Genomic DNA, 18,580 nt, shown 5'->3' with positions numbered 1-18,580 from the left:
CTTTGGCTCAGAAGAGCTAAAAATATCAAAATTTGTTAGGGTTTTAAGGGCCAAGCGAGTAATCATTAAGAAAATTTCTAGGTGTAGGGAATATTCATGTAAGTTTGTTCACTTTTTCTACAATGATCTGCCTACTTATAAGTGATTGTAGCCTCAAAGCAAAATTGTGAAATTTTATCTCCGATTAGCGACCTTTATTTTGTCAGTTCAAAGGATCGGGTTATTTTGATACGTGTAACTCATACTGGCTGGGACTTGACACCTGTTCTGGATTAATACGGAATACGGATTTTTTAGCAACCAGTACTTTGGGTTTTGTTTTCCTGATTATCTCCCCTTGTTTAAGGGTTCAAACCCTTATTTTAGTATACAGGGTAGCCCTTGGGCCAAGGATACCCTGTGACAAATTTGACACTGATTGGCCAAGGGGTTCTTGAGTTATGGCCCATATTCTAAAAAGTTAACACACACCGCACACTGCACAAATGGCCATAGCATTAGCTCTTTGAGCCTTTGGCTCAGAAGAGCTAAAAATATCAAATTTGTTAGGGTTTTAAGGGCCAAGCGAGTAATCATTAAGAAAATTTCTAGGTGTAGGGAATATTCATGTAAGTTTGTTCACTTTTTCTACAATGATCTGCCTACTTATAAGTGATTGTAGCCTCAAAGCAAAATTGTGAAATTTTATCTCCGATTAGGGACCTTTATTTTGTCAGTTTAAAAAATCGGGTTATTTTGATACGTGTAACTCATACTGGCTGGGACTTGACACCTGTTCTGGATTAATACGGAAGAAATTTATCGTGGGAAAAATTGAGATCTGATGGTTCATGAGTAGCACAGCTCTGTAGTACGCAGATTTTTTTTTTGTCGGAGCCCCCCCCACACACACACACACATTAAAAGCCGTTGCTACAGACCTTTATCAAACGATATTTAGATTGCTGAAATATTAAATTATTTTGCGAGCCTTAATGCACAAATTAAAACTACCGGTAATGCCGGTGAAAACGCGCTTTATCTTTTTAAAGCTATCTCTATTCGCTGAGTGACGTTTTTCATTCAAGTTGTACATGTAACTTAGTTACATGTATCTGTATAACTGTAACTTCTTAAAATGCTTGTACCATAGAAACAATGTTAAGTTTGTATATAGAAGTATAATATGTAAAAGAGAGAAAATCGGATCTGCCAATGAATATGTAAATGCGATATGCAGATTTAAAAGCGCGATTTGCCAATGAATGGCATATTTTAATTCGAAGAGGGCGAAGTATTCTATGGGCAAGTTACCTAAGGTGCAAACTCTCTAGCATTCTCGTGCATGCGTAGCCTGTTGTTTGCCCAGGGCATCCGGTTTAACCTCGCTTATATATTTACTGCATGGACCTCAGGGCCCAGGCAATGACAATAGAGAGAATGCATGTGACACATGAAAGCCCCAAGAAGTTATTAAATATACACCTTGCATCACTTTTCAGTTGACATATACATCTTCTACTTAAAACAAGAGCCCAGTTTTCATTTAGCTTCTTGTAGCACATTTGACAATGTTCTTATTTATCTACTGTAACAGTTGGATGACCATCTACCTAATGTTTGAATGAAAGGATCCTCAATACCTCAGCTGTAGCTGCAGATGTTGCTGCCCCCAATTCTAAAAGAATGTCTGTAGTATTTCTGATCATCTTAGTTTAAAATTTGTAACATGTGTTGTAACATCCCTATAAATTTTCTCTTTACAAAATTTCACATATTCATAAAGAATTACAAGACCTCATCTGAATAAATTGAATCATGGATGTGACAGGGTATAAAGGTGGGGCATTGAAGACTCGTATCTGTACACCTGATCTGAAAGGATTTGTGCTTGACTTTGTAAGATTCAATGTATATAACTAGAGTGATCCAGAGCAAGACATACATGTACATCATTAAGCAAAATGCATTCATTTGTGTCTTTCCTATTTCTATCTATGAAAACAAGAGGCCCATAGGCCTCATCGCTCACCTGGGCACATTGGCTAGAAAAAAAAAAAAACACAAATCAGTTCAGTATTGAAAATAAGAACTTGAATTTAACACTACCTCAGAAACTGCTTCCATATCAAAAACAATGGCTTTGCTGTTCTTGAACAGAAGATTTTTTCCTATATATTCCTTTGTAAAAATTTCATCCCATTGTGCCCCTCTCTACCCCCTGGAATTATAATTTGAACAAAAGTGAATCTACACTACCTAAAGATCCCTCCATATCAAAGTAAATAAACATCGCTTTTCCATTCTACAGACTAGGATTTTTCCAAAAAATTCCTTTAAAATCTTCATTTATTGTACACGGCACTGCCCTACTCTTGGTGGTCATGTTTTGAACAAATTGATTCTAAGGATAAAAAAACTGTGGCAAGTTTGGTTGATATTGGCCCAGTAGTTGTTGAGAAGAAGTCGAAAACGACATAAGAGAATTAATAAAATTTTAATTTTTAAGTTCTTTAATGAAGGTTAAAAAATTAACATTTAACCGGGAACCACAGATAATGCCTTTTGAGACTTCTTCTTTAGTTCAGATAGGTCATATAGTTTCTTGGTAATAGATAACAGATAATTTCCTTTGTTTGGAATACGTGCCTGTGTCTGATCCAACATTCCAAGCAATCCTGGTAGTGTGACCCTTAGATGTATTATCCATGCAAGCTTGGTCATCATAGAGCTCATAGTTACTTGGAAATGAGACCTGCACCAAACAAATCATGTTTGTGAAACACTGATGCCCCCATATGGCATCACAGCGAAAATTGTTGGTACCAAAAGTAGGATATTCTCACTGGAAATACAACTGTGAAATATGAAAGAAGGCCAAGATTAAAGTTTTTTCATAAGTATTGAAATCCTCAAGGTCAAGGTCCCAAGACAAAGGTAATTGGTATCCAATGAAAGGTCTTGCCACAAAGAATACATATGTAAAGTATGGAAGCCCTAGCCTAACCGATCAGAAGTTATGGCCAAGGTTAATTTTTTTTATAAAGTATGTCAAACTCCAAGGTCAAGGTCAAAGAGTCAAAGGTCTTGCTATCAAGTGTAAGGTCTTTTCACAAGGAATACACATGTGAAATAAGAAAGTCATAGCTTCACTAAATCAAAAGTAATGGGCAAGGTTAAAGTTTTTGTGGACAAACAGACAGCTAGATAGACACACAGACTGACGGACATGACAAAAACTATATACCCCTGAAACTTCGTTTACAGGGGGGGGCATAAAAATTTAACCTGTTGACTCATCCAGAAAATGTAGATCAGATGCAGCATCCAAAGCAAGCTATAGTGGCACTGTGCATCCTTAGATGTTATGATGTATCATCTGTGAAAGTCTGGTCGACTTAGGGCTCAAAGTTACTTGGAAATGAGACACTAAAAACTTTAATAGGCACCAAAAACTTTAACCTGCTTCAAAAACAATGACATGATCATTCCTTTGCTGATATTGTAGGGCATAGAAGTACATGTACTTAATTAAAAAGAAAAAAATCTTTAACCTGGGATGTCAACACCAACACTGGGGGTATCACATATTATGTCTCCTCATCTTCTAACTTAAAATTCTTTGAACTGAGCTAAAACTGAGGAAGGCTTAATAACAAACCTAATTCTGCAAGATATTCTAAAAGGTTTTCACACATCACTCCAAAAGAAAACACATCCATAGTGTGGCCCATTTCAATAGTGACTGTTAGCTTATTAGCCTGAAAGTGCAAATGTGAACAGTATTACATTATTTTGTAAAAACAGGTACTTAATCTTTATGTTTATTATACATTTATTGACTGAGTTTCGAGGGCAACATGCATTTTGTCGGAGTGAAGAACCAAACTGTCTGCCTGAGGTCGTTAGGCCAAAGGCAGACAGTTTGGTTTGAGGGTCGACAAAACGCATTTTGCCCCAATAAATGTTTTGTTATACCTTTCCTTTTATTTTATTATTATATTTTGACATAAATTTATTTTGTACTGTCTTCCATGATGTAACAGCAGGTCTGTCACTGTGGAATTTCAATGAATGAAAATGAGATTAAGCTCCGCCCATTCTGTGACGTAAGTGGTCCAACATCTCATCGACCGGTCCAACATCTCACTCAGTGGTTTAACATCAACTGTTTTATGCCCGCTCAGAAAAACATTAGAAATGTTAGTCTTTTTTCATATAGATTTGTATAGGAACAAATTTTTAAAGGTATAACAAAAAATTTTGTTCTTTAGCATAATTCAAAAGTACAGTCTCACCTTCTCCTCTGGTGAAATACAGTCTGCATTTCGATATGGTCTTGAATTTTTCAGGAATTCAGGGGTTATTTCCAGGAACTTGCAGCAATGTTGTAATTCACCTATTTTCCAAGTCCCTATAGATGTCACATAAATAGCTTCCTGGCAAATATTATTGTGGGAAATTTTTGCCTGAATTTAAAGTAAAAAAATGTCATCATTTATAAAATTAAATGTATTTTGTTAGGGTTAGTTGTATTCTAATTATTAAGTAACTTTAACACACTATTTACATTTATTACATAAATTATGTTCACTACACACTTGTTCAAACAAGAAGTCTGTGAGCCAAGGCTTACTTGTACCAAGCAAACACATGTTCGACCTAAACATGTGTTTTGGTAGCTCCATTAGACAAGAAAAATTTATAGATCTGTGCATATTCGTTGCACTACCTGTTTTAAAGAAGCGAGGTGTATCTAACTCTCCATTCTATTTTTTTTAAAAGCTCCATAAGTTTAGTACATCACATGTTGCTAGTCACAAAGAGTGGGTGTTCTAAAGCTTTATGACAAATATTTCTTTCAATTTTCTAAAGAAATGGGTGTGTCATTAAGTAACAATTGACATCCGATAGGAAACACCCAAACTTTCCATCCATAAATTTTTTTTTAACACTTTAATGCACTTCATTATAACTGACATCCAATATGAACAAAAATGAATCCCACCATATGGCATGCCTCAACAGAGTGTGCTAAAATTTCAAGTATCTGCAATGAGTAGTTGCTACAGTAAAACTCAGTTATAGCGAAGTCCTGGGGACCTGTGAATTTAATATGCTATATCCATAATTTGTTATATCTGTTAAACGAAATCATATCTTAATAGCTAATTCACAATATGCAATTTTTCCTTCAAGTATTACTGTCGAATATGGTAGGAAGATTTTCATTTTGAATTACATTCATTTGGAAATTCTTACTAAAAAATAAAGTCAGTTCAACATATATTATATTGAAATTTTTGAAAATTTGTTATAAAGATGTAAATTTCATTACTTTTAAACTCTGCGAGACTTAAAAATAAGTTCCCTATATCCATAAATTCGCTTTTTCAGAGTTCGTTATAAACGTAAAATTTTGCAAAGAATTGTTAAAAATTTTGCCGAGGACCCCAAAAAACTTCGCTATATCAGTGAATTCGCTATATCCGTGTTCGTACTAAACGAGTTTTAGTGTATATGGCAATGCACTTTGACAAATTTACGCACTTTGAAAATTTTTTTCAAAGTGCGTTAAAATAAATTGGGACAAAATCAACGCACTTTTAAAAGAAATTTCAAAGTGCGTTAAAATTTGGGACCAATTCAATGCACTTTGAAAAAAATTTTAAAAGTGCGTTAAGAGTTTACATCTACATATTTTACAACTGAGAAACTTAACGCACTTTGAAAAAAAAATATGTATAAACCAAAAATTCTGGACTTTTAGTAATAGAATACATTGATTTATCTTTTGAAAAAATATGAATTGATTTACTCCCTTCAAGAAGAGGAGAAGACAGGTAGAAGGTCTCTCAGCCCTACTCTTTATCTTTCCAGGTCAATACACAAGTGTTGGTGGTAAATTAAATGGGGGAGGGAAGTAAAAAGGGCGAGTCTCAAATGGCACATTTTCAATGCCTATATGATGTATATCATTACAAAACAAGAAATATGTCCATAGGACATGAATGCCCTGCCAAGAGTATATTAGTAATGCAACATGAAAATTAGTATTAGTATAAGAAATTTGATCAGAATATCTTGAATAGTGATGTAGTTGAATTGTTTACATCAGTATGTATCAGCATATGAAGTTTGACACTAATTTCATTAAAGTAAGGTCAAGGTCAAAGGAAATGCAAAGGTCAAAAACTGTTGATGCAGTTGAAAAGCTCTCATCAGTTATGTATCAGCATAAGAAGTTGAAAAAATGTCATAAATTGTTTCTTTAAAACTGACTTAAACACAAATTGATAAAAGTGAGGTCAAGGTCAAAATGTTAATACAATTGAATTGCTTACATCAATATGTATCAGCTTATGAAGTTTGACACTAATTTAGGAAAAGTGAGGTCAAGGTCAAAGGAAAGGTCAAGGTAAAAAAATGTTAATGCAGTTGCATATCTTTCATCAATATGTACCAACATATGAAGTTTGATAAAAATATATAGAATGATTTCTTTAATTAAAACTGACTTAATCTTTGATAAAAGTGAGGTCAAGGTCAAATAAAATATACGAATATACTTGTATATTTATATATAAATATGAAGTTTGATGAAAATATCTTAGATAGTTTCTTTGAAACTGAGCTTTGAACAGAGCTAAATGCAAAGTGTGACTGAAGGACAGGCAGAAGGATGGAAGGACAGAAGGAAGAGCTAAAAAATGTGATGCTTTAAGTCGTTCACTTTTAGGCGCCCCCCCCAAACATCTACCGAACTTATTACAGACTAAAATTTTTAAAAAGAAACAAAATAATGATATTAAACAATCATCTCTCCATTTTTTATAACATTTAACAAAATTCAAAATATTTAAAACGTCAATATCTCAAGTCCTCAAGTGCTCTTATTAGTTATCAATTAATTATCATTCCGAAAAAATTGTAAAAACATAGATCAATCTATACACATTTTTTTGCGCTAACTTGCATTAACATGGTCAATATTAACGCACTTTGAAAAGAAATTTCACTTTTTCAAAGTGTGTTAGATTGGTCCCAAATTTAATGCACTTTGACAATTTTTTTCAAAGTGCGTTGTAACATTGCTAAGAAATCTGCGACGAAAATTTGTCATGGACAGACACACATACGGACGGCTAGACAGATGGACAGACACACAAGGGTAAACAGTACTCCACTCTCTCGGTATGAAAATAAGTTCACTTTTCAGGGATAAACCATATGAGACTGTGGTGAGAATGTCGCAGCTTTAACTGGTATGCACCTACAAGAATCTAAATGGAAAATCTAAACATATTTTTTAAGTTTTTAAGTAAAAAATAATTTATGCCAAGAAATCATTTATATATGTTGCCTTGTGTTTACTTTCATTATGTGCATAGAGGTGTCTCCGGGTGGTACTGTATAACACTGAAATTTTTCAAGATACAGGATACCAGAGGAAGGTATATATGCCAATGTCCTACATTAATACATGTAATACTGGTAACACTGGAATTATAGTTTTTGTTCTTCATGTAAACATTATTTGAGATGTTGATTCTAAATTTCCATCTATTGGTGTATTTCGCAATTCCAAAAAGCTAACGTATGTGTCTTTTCTATCAGCTTTGGCTTTTTTTTGTCATAATTTTCTTCACGGTTTGTATGGTCCATTCCATCTTTCCATTTGACTGAGGATAATGTAGTGAACTTGTAGTGTGTTTGAAATCATACTTCACTGAAAATTTCTTGAATTCTTCATTTGAAAATTGTGGTCCGTTGTTGCTCATAACTTCCTCTGGTATCCTGTATCTTGAAAAATGTTCTTTCAATTTCTTGGTAACACTTGAGCTCTTGGTTTATGTAAGTTTTGCTACTTCAAAGAATTTTGAAAAGTAATCCACTATGATAATGTGATTTTGACGATCTAGTTCGAATAAATCTGTACCAAATTTTATAGGCATTGAAAATTGGGATTTACCTTTTTTTGTTGGTTTAGCCCCCCCCCCCCCCCCCCCCCCCCCACTTTCGATTAGCCCTCCCACTTTCAATTTGCTTCTGACACCCATGCCGCTACTTGTAATAAGTTCGGTGATGTCGGCATTAATTCCTGGCCAAAATAAAATATCTCTGGCTCTTGTTTGGTCTTTTCCAGTCCCATGTGTATGTTATGCAGTTGTATAAGCATGTCCTGTCTCAATGATTCAGGACAATCAGACGTTTATTTTTCGTTACATTTCCATCATAGCATCCGATTTCATCTCGGTAATTCCAGTAAGGTTTAACCGCTTCCTGGCATTTGGCTCTAGTGTCCGGCATCCCTCAAAGACAACTTGTATCAATTGTTGCAGTTTAACATTGTTTGCCATTTCCGTTTTGAATTTCTCCATCTTCTTTTCGTTTACAGGCAAGTATTCCAGGGTATGTATTTTGAATTTGTCTTCATCCCTCTCTGTTGCTCTGCTTAAGGTGTCAGCAATATAAAGTTCTTTGCCTGGTTTATACTTTACATATAAATTGTAAACGTGTATCTGCAGCATCATTCTTTGGATTCTAGGAGGCACTGTCGCAAGTGGTTTCTTAATTAAACTTTGTAATGGGTTATGGTCAGTTTCAACGTGACGCATTTCCCATAGATATATTGGTGATATTTCAAGCACCGATGACAATAGAAAGTAGTTATGTCACCCCGAACGAAGTCGAGGACGACATATTACGATTGTACGCATGTTTTTGTTCTCCAGTCTGTTTCTCAAAGATAGCTGGGACAATATCCCTGAAACTTTCCTCAAAGGATGATCACTGGTTGTAGTTGTGTTGTGTGGTCATTCAGTTTCAAAATGGCTACCGTTCCCATGGACGCTTGCAAAAAGCGACGAATTTTGTCTACAAGTGTTCTCTCTGGTCCCTTGAACATTCGTCATGAAACTTTTTTTATTTCAGTGATTAGTACTTGTAGTTGTGCGATTCGCATTTAAAATTTTCAAATAAATGATTATTCCCATGGAAAGTAGGGGAAAGTGAAAAATTCTTGAACTTTGATTTTCAAATCAAAGTACTGAAACTTTGATTTTCAAATCAAAGTACTGAAAGGACTGATACAAATTGATGGTTGTCCAAGCTTAGCTAATGGGTATTGTTACAAAAAATGAAATTCTTGTCCAGTTCGGGGTAACATAGGCTATTGCAAGCAATAGCAGACTTTCTAGTTCTTTTTGTATTTGATTGTAGTTTCTTTCGGCTAGACTGACAGATTTTGACTCATAACTAACTGGTTGAGAATTTTGTAGCAAGCAGGCCCCAATTCCTTCTGAGGAGAAATCCAGAGATAACATGACATCATTATCTATGTTGTAGAAGTGTTATAGTGGTGCTTTGATAAGGCACTCAATAAGCTTCTTGTAACACTCTTCATGTCTTTTGTCCCAGTGCCACTGTATTTCCTTTTGTAGTAGATGACATAGGGGTTTATTCAGTGTTGCAAGATTTGGTATGAACTTTCCACCTTAGTTTACCATGCCCATAAATCATTGTCTATCCTTTTTGTTTGCAGGCATTTTCATCTCATTAATTACCTTTATTTTCTCAGGGTCTGGCTTCATCCCCTCTCTGCTGAAGATGTGCCCAATACACTTAACTTCAGGCAGTCAAATCTTGCATTCTGCTTTGTTAAAGTTCAAGTCTATTTTCCTTGCTTTTTAAATTTGCAACACTGGATTCCCTATTGTGGCACTGCCCTACCCCCGGGGCCATGACCTGAACAATTTAGAATCTACAGTTCCCCAGGATGCTTCCTCATAACTTTCAGCTTTTCTGGCCCAGTGGTTCTTGAGAAGAAGATTTTTGAAATCTTCTCCTATATTTCTATGTAAAGTTTGGATTCCCTATTGTCCTACCCCGGGGAGGGGGGGGGGGTGTCAAGATTTGAACAATTTACAATCTACATCACCCCAGGATGGTTTCACATAAGTTTCAGCTTTTCTGGCCCATTGGTTCTTGAGAAGAAGATTTTTAAATTTTTTCCCTATATATTTGTATGTACAAATTTGATTCCTATTGTGGCCCCGTCCTACCCCCAGGGGTCATGATATGAACAATTTAAAATCTACACTACTCCAGGATGCTTCTACATAACTTTCAGCTTTTCTGGCCCAGTGGTTCTTGAGATTTTTTAATGACCCCACCCTATTTTAGTATTTTCTTGGTTATCTACCCTTGGAAGGGGACTTGGCCCTTCATTTTAACATATTAAATTCCCCTTCACCCAAGGATGCTTTGTTCCAAGATTGGTTAAAATTGGCCCAGTGGTTCTTGAGAAGAATTCAAAAATGTGAAAAGTTTACAGATGGACAGATGGACTACAGACAAAATGTGATCAGAAAAGCTCAACTGAGCTTTCAGCTCGGGTGAGCTAAAAATGTGGAAACTTACACCAACAAGACTGTGAACAAGTCAGGAATGAAAAAAAAAAACAATGGAAATTTGAATCAAAAAACCTCACTTTAGCTTTGGCTCATGTGAGCAAAAAGACATAAAACCATACAAGGACATTTGGTCCATTAAAAATTTTACCCATCTGACACCATGCACTGTACAATCAGTCAGGTCTAACAGCTAGTCTACAATCTTTTGCATGGACTGAAAAACACTGTACCTGTTCATGGAGAAAAGACAATCCTTCCATTACACCATGAATTCCAGCAGTGATTTCTAAAGGTTCTAAAGTGTCTAGGAGAAATGTTAGTGGTGTGGATCTTTCAATGACTAAGTGAAGTTCAGTAGTCAGTTCAGCTACACTCAAATACTTTAAAATATAGGGATGTCTGAGACTCTTCATAAACTGAAAGTACATTAGGCAAAAAAAAAAAATATTAAAAGGCTTCAAAGGAGTCAAACATGAACAAGAGGTCCAAGGACCTGAGTCTGTGGTTAGGAAACAAGAGGCCCAAGGGCCTTGAATTGCTCTTCTGATAAATTGTACAATCTATCACTCAATTTGAAGCCTCAAACTCTAAGTATCCAATGACCCATGATGCATCAACTGACAAAGTTTGATGAATCTTAGCCAGTTAAAACTGAATATAATTTAATATAGCTATAAAATACCATTAGAAGATCATGGTGACCTACTTTTTGATTGAAATTTTCTGAGGACTCAAGATGTATTAACGGACAAAGATTGATGATTCTATGCTAATAAGTAATTGAGATATTCAAAAGTAGGTCACTGTGACCTAATTTTTGGTCGACATTCTCCGAAAAACTCAAGGTGCATCAACTAACAAAGTTTGACAATTCTAAGCCAATAAGTACTCAAGATACTTTAATATAGCCATAAAATGTCAGAAGTAGGTCACCATGACCTACTTTCTGGCCGACAATCTCCGATAGTTTAAGATCCATCAACTGACAAAATTTGATGATTCTAAAGTCAAAAAGTATCTGAGATATTCAAAAGTAGGTTACAGTGACAAACTTTTTGCTCAACATTCTCCGAAAACCCAAGGTGCATCAACTGACAAGGTTTGATGATTCTAAGCCAATAAGTATCCAAGAGCTACTTAAATATAGCCAAAAAATGTCAAAACTAGGTCACGGTGACCTACACTTTGGAACGACGTTCCCATAAACCTATTAAGATGCATCAAATGATAAAGTTTGATGATTCAAAGCCAATAAGAACCTGAGATACTTCAATACATGTATAAGCATTAAATGTCAAAAGTATGTCACTGTGACTTTTGGTCGATAATCTCCGAAAACACAAGATAGTACCTGAGATATTCAAAAGTAGGTCACAGTGACCTACTTTTTCGTTGACATTCAATCCAAGATTCTTTAACTGACACAGTTTGACAATTCTAAGCCAATAAGTACCCAAGATACTTAAATATGGCCATTAAATGTCAAAAGTAGGTCACCATGACCTACTTTTTGGTCAACATTCCCCAAAAACCCAAGATGCATCAACTGACAAAGTTTGATGATTCTAAGCCAATAAGTACCTAAGATGCTTAAATATAGCCATAAAATATCGTATGTAGATCAGTGTGACCTACATTTTGGTCGACATTTTCCGAAGACCCAAGTTGCATCAACTGACAAAGTTTGATGATCATTAAGGTCAAGATCTAGTAAATAACTTGAGACTAATTTTTTGGCGCTAGATCCATTATGACGTCATAATCAATTTCAACTTTCTTTATCCCGTACTTTATGGCTTTAGCAGAATTATGTAGAAAATGGGGTATTTTCATGTCATTCAATTTGAAATCATATGAAAAGTAAACCAGATACCTATATTAAATTTGATATTGATTTAAAGAAGAAGCCTAGAACATACTAATTACCGTTTTCTGAGAGACTGTAGGCAATCTGGATATATTTCCTTTGCCGAATTTGAAAAACACTCCCATATTCATGACTGATTTTCTTAATTTTTCATTGAAAATGACAGTTTAAAATACAGTTTTTCATCTTATTTACCTACAATTTATGCCCTGAAACACCTTATTTGACCCAGCTAAAATTGTAAAGCATCAATAAAGGAATTTATTTCTCAAGTTTGATGAATCTGTAGGCACCTTTCATTTACTAGATCTTGACCTTAATAAGGTCTGAAAGTATTCAAAATATGCCTTTTAAACAATTTGAAATCAAATGCCTGCAAAATTCAAAAAGTAGGTCACTGTGACCTACTTTTTCAAAAATATGGTTTAAGGCCCCAAGATGCATCAAATTACAAGATTTGATGATTCTAAACCTCTCAGTGTCTGAAATAATGGGATTAAATTTTTTCGAAAAGATTAGCCATAAAATTCAAAAAGACAGTCATGGTGACCTACTGTTAAGTTGACGTTTTAAAAGAACCCAAGAAGTATCAACTGTCAAAGTTTGATGATCATAGGCCTTAAAGTGTCCAAATTCATGTTTCATGTTAGATCAATTATGGAGAAATTAAACGTTTAGGAATTAAATATGCATGATAAAAGGGAATAATATGTAAAATTGAATATATGTTGTAACTGTTTGATATTGACTGAATTTTACCCATTCATAATATTATTTCGTCATATAATCCTGCACGACATCTGAATTGAAAGCGTAAGTTATCACCATCACTATTTACCTATTTGTTATCACATATGAACATAAATTATCATGAAAACAGTTTTAGAACTTTAATCTATCAATTTGAAGAAGACTTTAAGAAATCAGCCTTTTAATAGTATAGGGTTCAAGCCTAGTATTCCGACGGTCCAATAGTCCGACAACCAACTAGTTTGACGGTCCGATAGTCTGACAGCCCAGTAGTCCGACGGTCTGATAGTCAGACGGCCCGGTAGTCCGACATTTTCACCATCACCAATATTTTTGATAGAGTTAAAATTATTCCTATCACACATCATTTCAAGGAAATTACGAACTCCAACCAAAATTGACCTAAGTACAAGTGTAACACTTGGTGTAAGGGTTAAAACAAAAGTTTAACTTTTCATTCCCATGGACCGAAAGATCAAGCCCATAAGGGTGCGTGTATGTGTTTTGTCTGTCTTCCATCTATTTGTTTGTCAACTATAACCTGCAAAAAATAGCGTTTTGAAAATTACAGTCGCCGGGGAGGGGGTGGGCTGTTTCAACAGAAAACTGTAAGAAATTATTCACTCGAAGGAAATGGATAATTTAATTTGCTGTCTAATTTCCATAATAATTACAATTGAATGTTTTAGTATTCATATGAAAAAAGATTTTTCTACTTATTTTAAACAGCTTATAAAGAAAGGACTGTCTGTAAATCAAACAATCAAAATCACTTCAAAGATATAAAAGAGGAAATTCGTCTATAGAAACCGTAGCTTAATAAATTTCGAATCGGTGATTGTTTTATTTGAACGAAATACTGGTAACATACATGTTTATCTTCCACTTATATCATACTATTATCTCAGACAAGCCATATATAACTTTAAGAATCACTAATACTGAAATATTTTCTGCCATACAACCAGGGACGTACGTAGCATTATTTTTAAAAAGGGGACAAAAAACAAAATTCAAATTATATGAGGAATATAGTTAATAATTGTGTATGAGGTCAACATCTGATTTGTTGGCCCTAAAGTTGAAAATGTTGGCCTGAGGCCTCGGGCAACATTTTCACCTTCACAGGTCCAACAAATCATATGTTGCCCAAATCCCAGTCTATAACTGTTTTGTTATACCCTTCAGTGCTCACTTTTGATTCAATCAATTCACACTATATTATCAATTACTTTATATGGAAAATCATTGCTTAATCAGTAAATATAAAACAATAGCTGAGAAAGAAAATTAATATTTTCATTATACACATGTATCATAACAAGAAATGCTCACTAGTGATACCGGTACCCCTGCTCTGATGTGAATAAACATTATCATGTGAAAATACACAAGTTCAATTACGGGCAGATGCACAGAAAAATATGAAGTTGACATCAGATTCATATAAAAATTAATCCCACCATATAACATGCCTCAACAAAGATTGTGTTAACATTTCAAGCATCTGCAATGAGTAGTTGCTAAGAAAACTGCAACGAAATGTTGTTATGTATGAAACGGACAGACACACAGACAAACAGGAAGTTGTCATCGGATTTAAACAACAAGAGGCCCACGGGCCTTATAGGTCACCTGAGTATCATGTAACAACTTTCCAGCGATTGTATTTGGTTCGTGTTTTAAGCCAAAAGCCATGAAATTCACAAATTTTGAAAGAGGCACCATTGCTTATCAAAGGGCAGATTTCAAAGCATTAATTTATTTTTAGTCAAAGTACCCCCCTGGTACCCCTGACCCAACGGCCCTGAAATTATCTATTTTGAAAGAGGCCCCTTTCTTCATTATAAGGCCAGCATTTTTGTTTAGGTTTAGTTATGAACATGAGAATAAAAAAGTCCCGAAGGAGAAGGAAATAAAAAAAAATTTAATAAATCAATTATTAACATTTGTACATTCTTTTTTTATGCTATCCTAATAGGCTCCTAAACACTGGACACATAATGCTTACAAATAGGAAAAAAGAACATTTAATTGCTTATTTCATCATCTGCCAGTTTGGGCCAGTTATATGACTTTTGTGATGTTGATCAAAATATATTTTAAATAAGCCGGCTATTGCTCTTTGAGCAATAAGCCCGGCTAAAAATCAATTCTTTAAAAGTCTTTCAATATATCTTCATTTTTTTAATATGTGTTAGGTGAATGTGTAGACATTGTTCTAAAATTTACTTGATGCCTAAAATTATAATTCCTATCATAAAACAGACAGGGAGTATTGCAAAGTAGGGTGAACATTTTTTCAATTAAGTTTAAAATAATTTTTCTGGCTGATACAAATGATACTACATGCCTGTATATATTTGTATATTCTTGCCTTTTAATAGTTGAATTTTTTAAATTTCTTCAGGTTATTGTTTATTTCTTCCTCAAATGGACTTAACTTCTCCCATAGTTTTATTCATTACATCTGATGCATAAGCAACCCTTTTCTAAAGAATGGTGCTTAAACTGTAAGCTATAACAGAGACCTAAACAATGTCGCTGGCAATATGCAATAGCTACCACGGGCAGTTTAAAACCTGGGGGAGGAAAATAATTTACAGTTACTTTTGAAACGAATACATGATTATCTCACCAGCATGTCATTGTGCAACAAAGTCGTCAGCATTTTATTTGTCCTTTGAACGGGTGAAACGTTTTGAATGGCACTCTTATCGATGAATTTTACACTAAACCAAGCTATCTTCTCAGATCTAGCTTTATTTACCCGCCGTTTCATCGTAAAACCGGAAGTGCGAGTTCGTAAATTTGAAATCTCGATCCCGACTAAAATTTGACATCGGAAAGAAAATTTTTTATATTTTTTTCTGAAAATTCAAAACCTTGAGCGGAGGGTTTGTAAAACTGAAAATAAAATAAATCCTGGCCTTAAATATGTAATTAGATCATTAGCATATTGACCAGGAGCAAAGGATAAGATGTTCGAAGAATTCATGCATTTCACTATATAATCATTAGAGCCCCACCCTAAAACAAGAACCCCTGTCCCTGGGGCCATAAAATTCACAATTTTGGTAGAGGCACTCTTGCTCATCATAACTATGCACTTAGTTAATCTACTTAATACCCAGGAGCAGAGAAGAAAATTTTCAAAGAATTCATTTATTTTCACTATATAATCAAAAGAGCCCCGCCCTAACACCAGAACCCCTGACCCTGGGGCCATAAAATTCACAATTTTGGTAGAGGCACTCTTGCTCATCATAACTATGTACTTAGTTGGTTTATTTAATACCCAGGAGCAGAGAAGAAGATTTTCAAAGAAATAATGCATTTTCACTATATACTTATTTAGCCCCACCCTAGCACTAGAACCCCTGACCCCAGGGCCATGAATTTCACAATTTTGGTAGAGGACTTAATGCTGATTACAATCATGCAAACAGTTTGACTGCTTGATGTCCAGGAGTAAAGAAGAAGATTTTTAAAGATTACACAAATTTTAGTGGTTTTGGCCCCACCCCTCAGGCCCTAGGGGGGCAGGGATCATGAAATTCATAATATTTGTTTCCCTTCAGCCATAGATGCTTTGTGCCAAATTTGGTTGAAATTGGTTCAGTGGTTGCAGAGAAGAAGCTGAAAATGTTCAAATGTTAACGCACGACGCACGACGACGGACGAAAACAGATAGCAATAGGTCACCTGAGTTTACTCAGGTGACCTAAAAATGAATCCAACAGTATGGTATGCCTCATAAAAGATTGTGTTAAGATTTCAAGCATCTGCGATAAGTAGTTGCTGAGAAAACTGCGATGAAAATTTGTTATGTATGAAACGGACAGACGCACAGACAAACAGGAAGTTGACATTGGATTTGAACAAAAATGTATCCCAAATTTCAAGCATCTGTGATGAGTACTTGCAGAGAAAATTGCGACGAAAATTTGTTACGGACAGACACACAGATGGACAGCTAGATAGACGGACGGACAGACACACAAGGGTAAAACAGTATACCCCCTCTCCTCCGGAGCGGAGGTATAAAAATTATTTATCACAAAACATACTCTATCCTTCTTCCTTTCCTTGCTGGTAGCAACATTTCTTGCAGCTCTTAACTTCGGCTATTTCCGTGTGGCCGATATTGAACGATGATTTATTACTTGTGAAGTAGCAGTGACATTGCAGTCTAACAATTCTTATGTTGGACCGGCAGGCCCGTCAACAGTGAAAATGTTAGACCAATGTAATAAGCACTCTTTTGTTAGACTTTTTTTTTTGTAATAAATAAATTATATTATAGAAAGCCATTTATATGGGTATAACAAAAAAATATTAAAAAGCTATATATCCCTGATACTTTGATTACCAATTAAAAAAAACCAATTGAAAGCAAAACCTATTTTATGGGGGGATGGGGGGTGGGGGTTAATAATGCTTCATACTTAACTTTCCATACCAACCATGCACAGCACAGGTTAATTCTTCCCGTTTTCTGCTGTACGAATTAGTTATATGTAACCACAAATTATCGGGCTGTCGGACTGTCAAACCGTTGGACTATCAGGCTGTCGGACCATCGGACCATCAGATTACTGGGCTATCGGGCTGTTGGAATACTGGGCGGCCACCATAGTACATGTAATACGGTAAAAAAAAGTCTTCTCAAAACAAACCTGTTAGTATCTCTGCTCCGCCGCGAAAATTGTGCAATTTTTAATAAAATAAATACGATCTAAGTGTCTTGGAAGTAAAATTTAAGCACTTTATTGTAGGCATAAAATTTAAATCAAGGAGACAATAAATCAAGTTAAGAAATAAATTCTTACCGAATGTATTGAATCCAATGTCGTATATCCAAAATCACTATATGCAAGAGTACGAAGAGATACCACTAAATAATTTAACAAGTGCAATTATTTATTCAACAAAAATTAAATCCAGTTACAGTTTACTAAATACAGCCATTAACGTTTGTTTACATTGGATGCCATTTTGCCGCAATAGACGAATTTCACATTCCTAAGAGTTATCTTCCATTGTCGGCGTAACGCTCATTTTTCCCCATTTTCTCCTTTGTAAGTTACCTGTTAATATTTTTAATCTTCAAAGGTTATCGGGAAATTTCGATCTGTACCTCACTACCTGTATTGCCAGAGTATGGGGCAACATGAAAAACATAATTAAGATATCCATACAGATTTTATTTCTGAGATACTGGACCCATAAAGTTGGTAAGGTTATAGAGGGAAAACAGTATCTTACAGCAGTTGAATCCTGTGAAAGTCGTCTACTGACAGAGCCAAAGACTTCCTGTATTGCCAGAGTATGACTGAATTTACGTGTGCGTAGATAGCGTTTTAACATCGCAAGTGCGCCCGTAAACATAATTAAGATATCCAACTACAGATTTTTTTTCAGCTACATTTCTTCAAATGAATCAAGAAGAAATATTAATTGAAATGAATTGACAGCATAATTAATCTTTTAAAATAATTATTCGTAAAAAAAAAATAATAGAAATATGATGGTGTTTCTTGATTTTCAAAATAATTTTGCCGACAAA

At 34.9% G+C, this 18,580-nt stretch overlaps 1 protein-coding gene across 2 annotated transcripts in view; it reads right to left on the bottom strand.

Annotated features, from left to right (window-relative positions):
• The window catches only part of LOC134269529 (protein-associating with the carboxyl-terminal domain of ezrin-like), a 78,425-nt gene that overhangs the window by 57,598 nt on the left and 2,247 nt on the right, over nucleotides 1-18,580 (bottom strand). For both annotated transcript variants that reach the window (XM_062751730.1, XM_062751732.1), the window contains exons 2-4: nucleotides 10,625-10,810; nucleotides 4,278-4,448; nucleotides 3,641-3,740 (exon numbers count right to left, since the gene is read on the bottom strand). In XM_062751730.1, coding sequence (XP_062607714.1) covers nucleotides 3,641-3,740; nucleotides 4,278-4,448; nucleotides 10,625-10,810 — 457 coding nt within the window. The remainder of the gene's footprint in view (nucleotides 1-3,640; nucleotides 3,741-4,277; nucleotides 4,449-10,624; nucleotides 10,811-18,580) is intronic.

This window comes from Saccostrea cucullata, unplaced genomic scaffold (genome assembly GCF_032062105.1).
Source record: "Saccostrea cucullata isolate Sc308-1 unplaced genomic scaffold, CSIRO_AGI_Scuc_v1 ctg209, whole genome shotgun sequence".
NCBI classification, from domain to species: Eukaryota; Metazoa; Mollusca; class Bivalvia; order Ostreida; family Ostreidae; genus Saccostrea; species Saccostrea cuccullata.
Note: the sequence above shows the minus strand (reverse complement) of the source record. Positions and strands in the feature narration are given on the sequence as shown.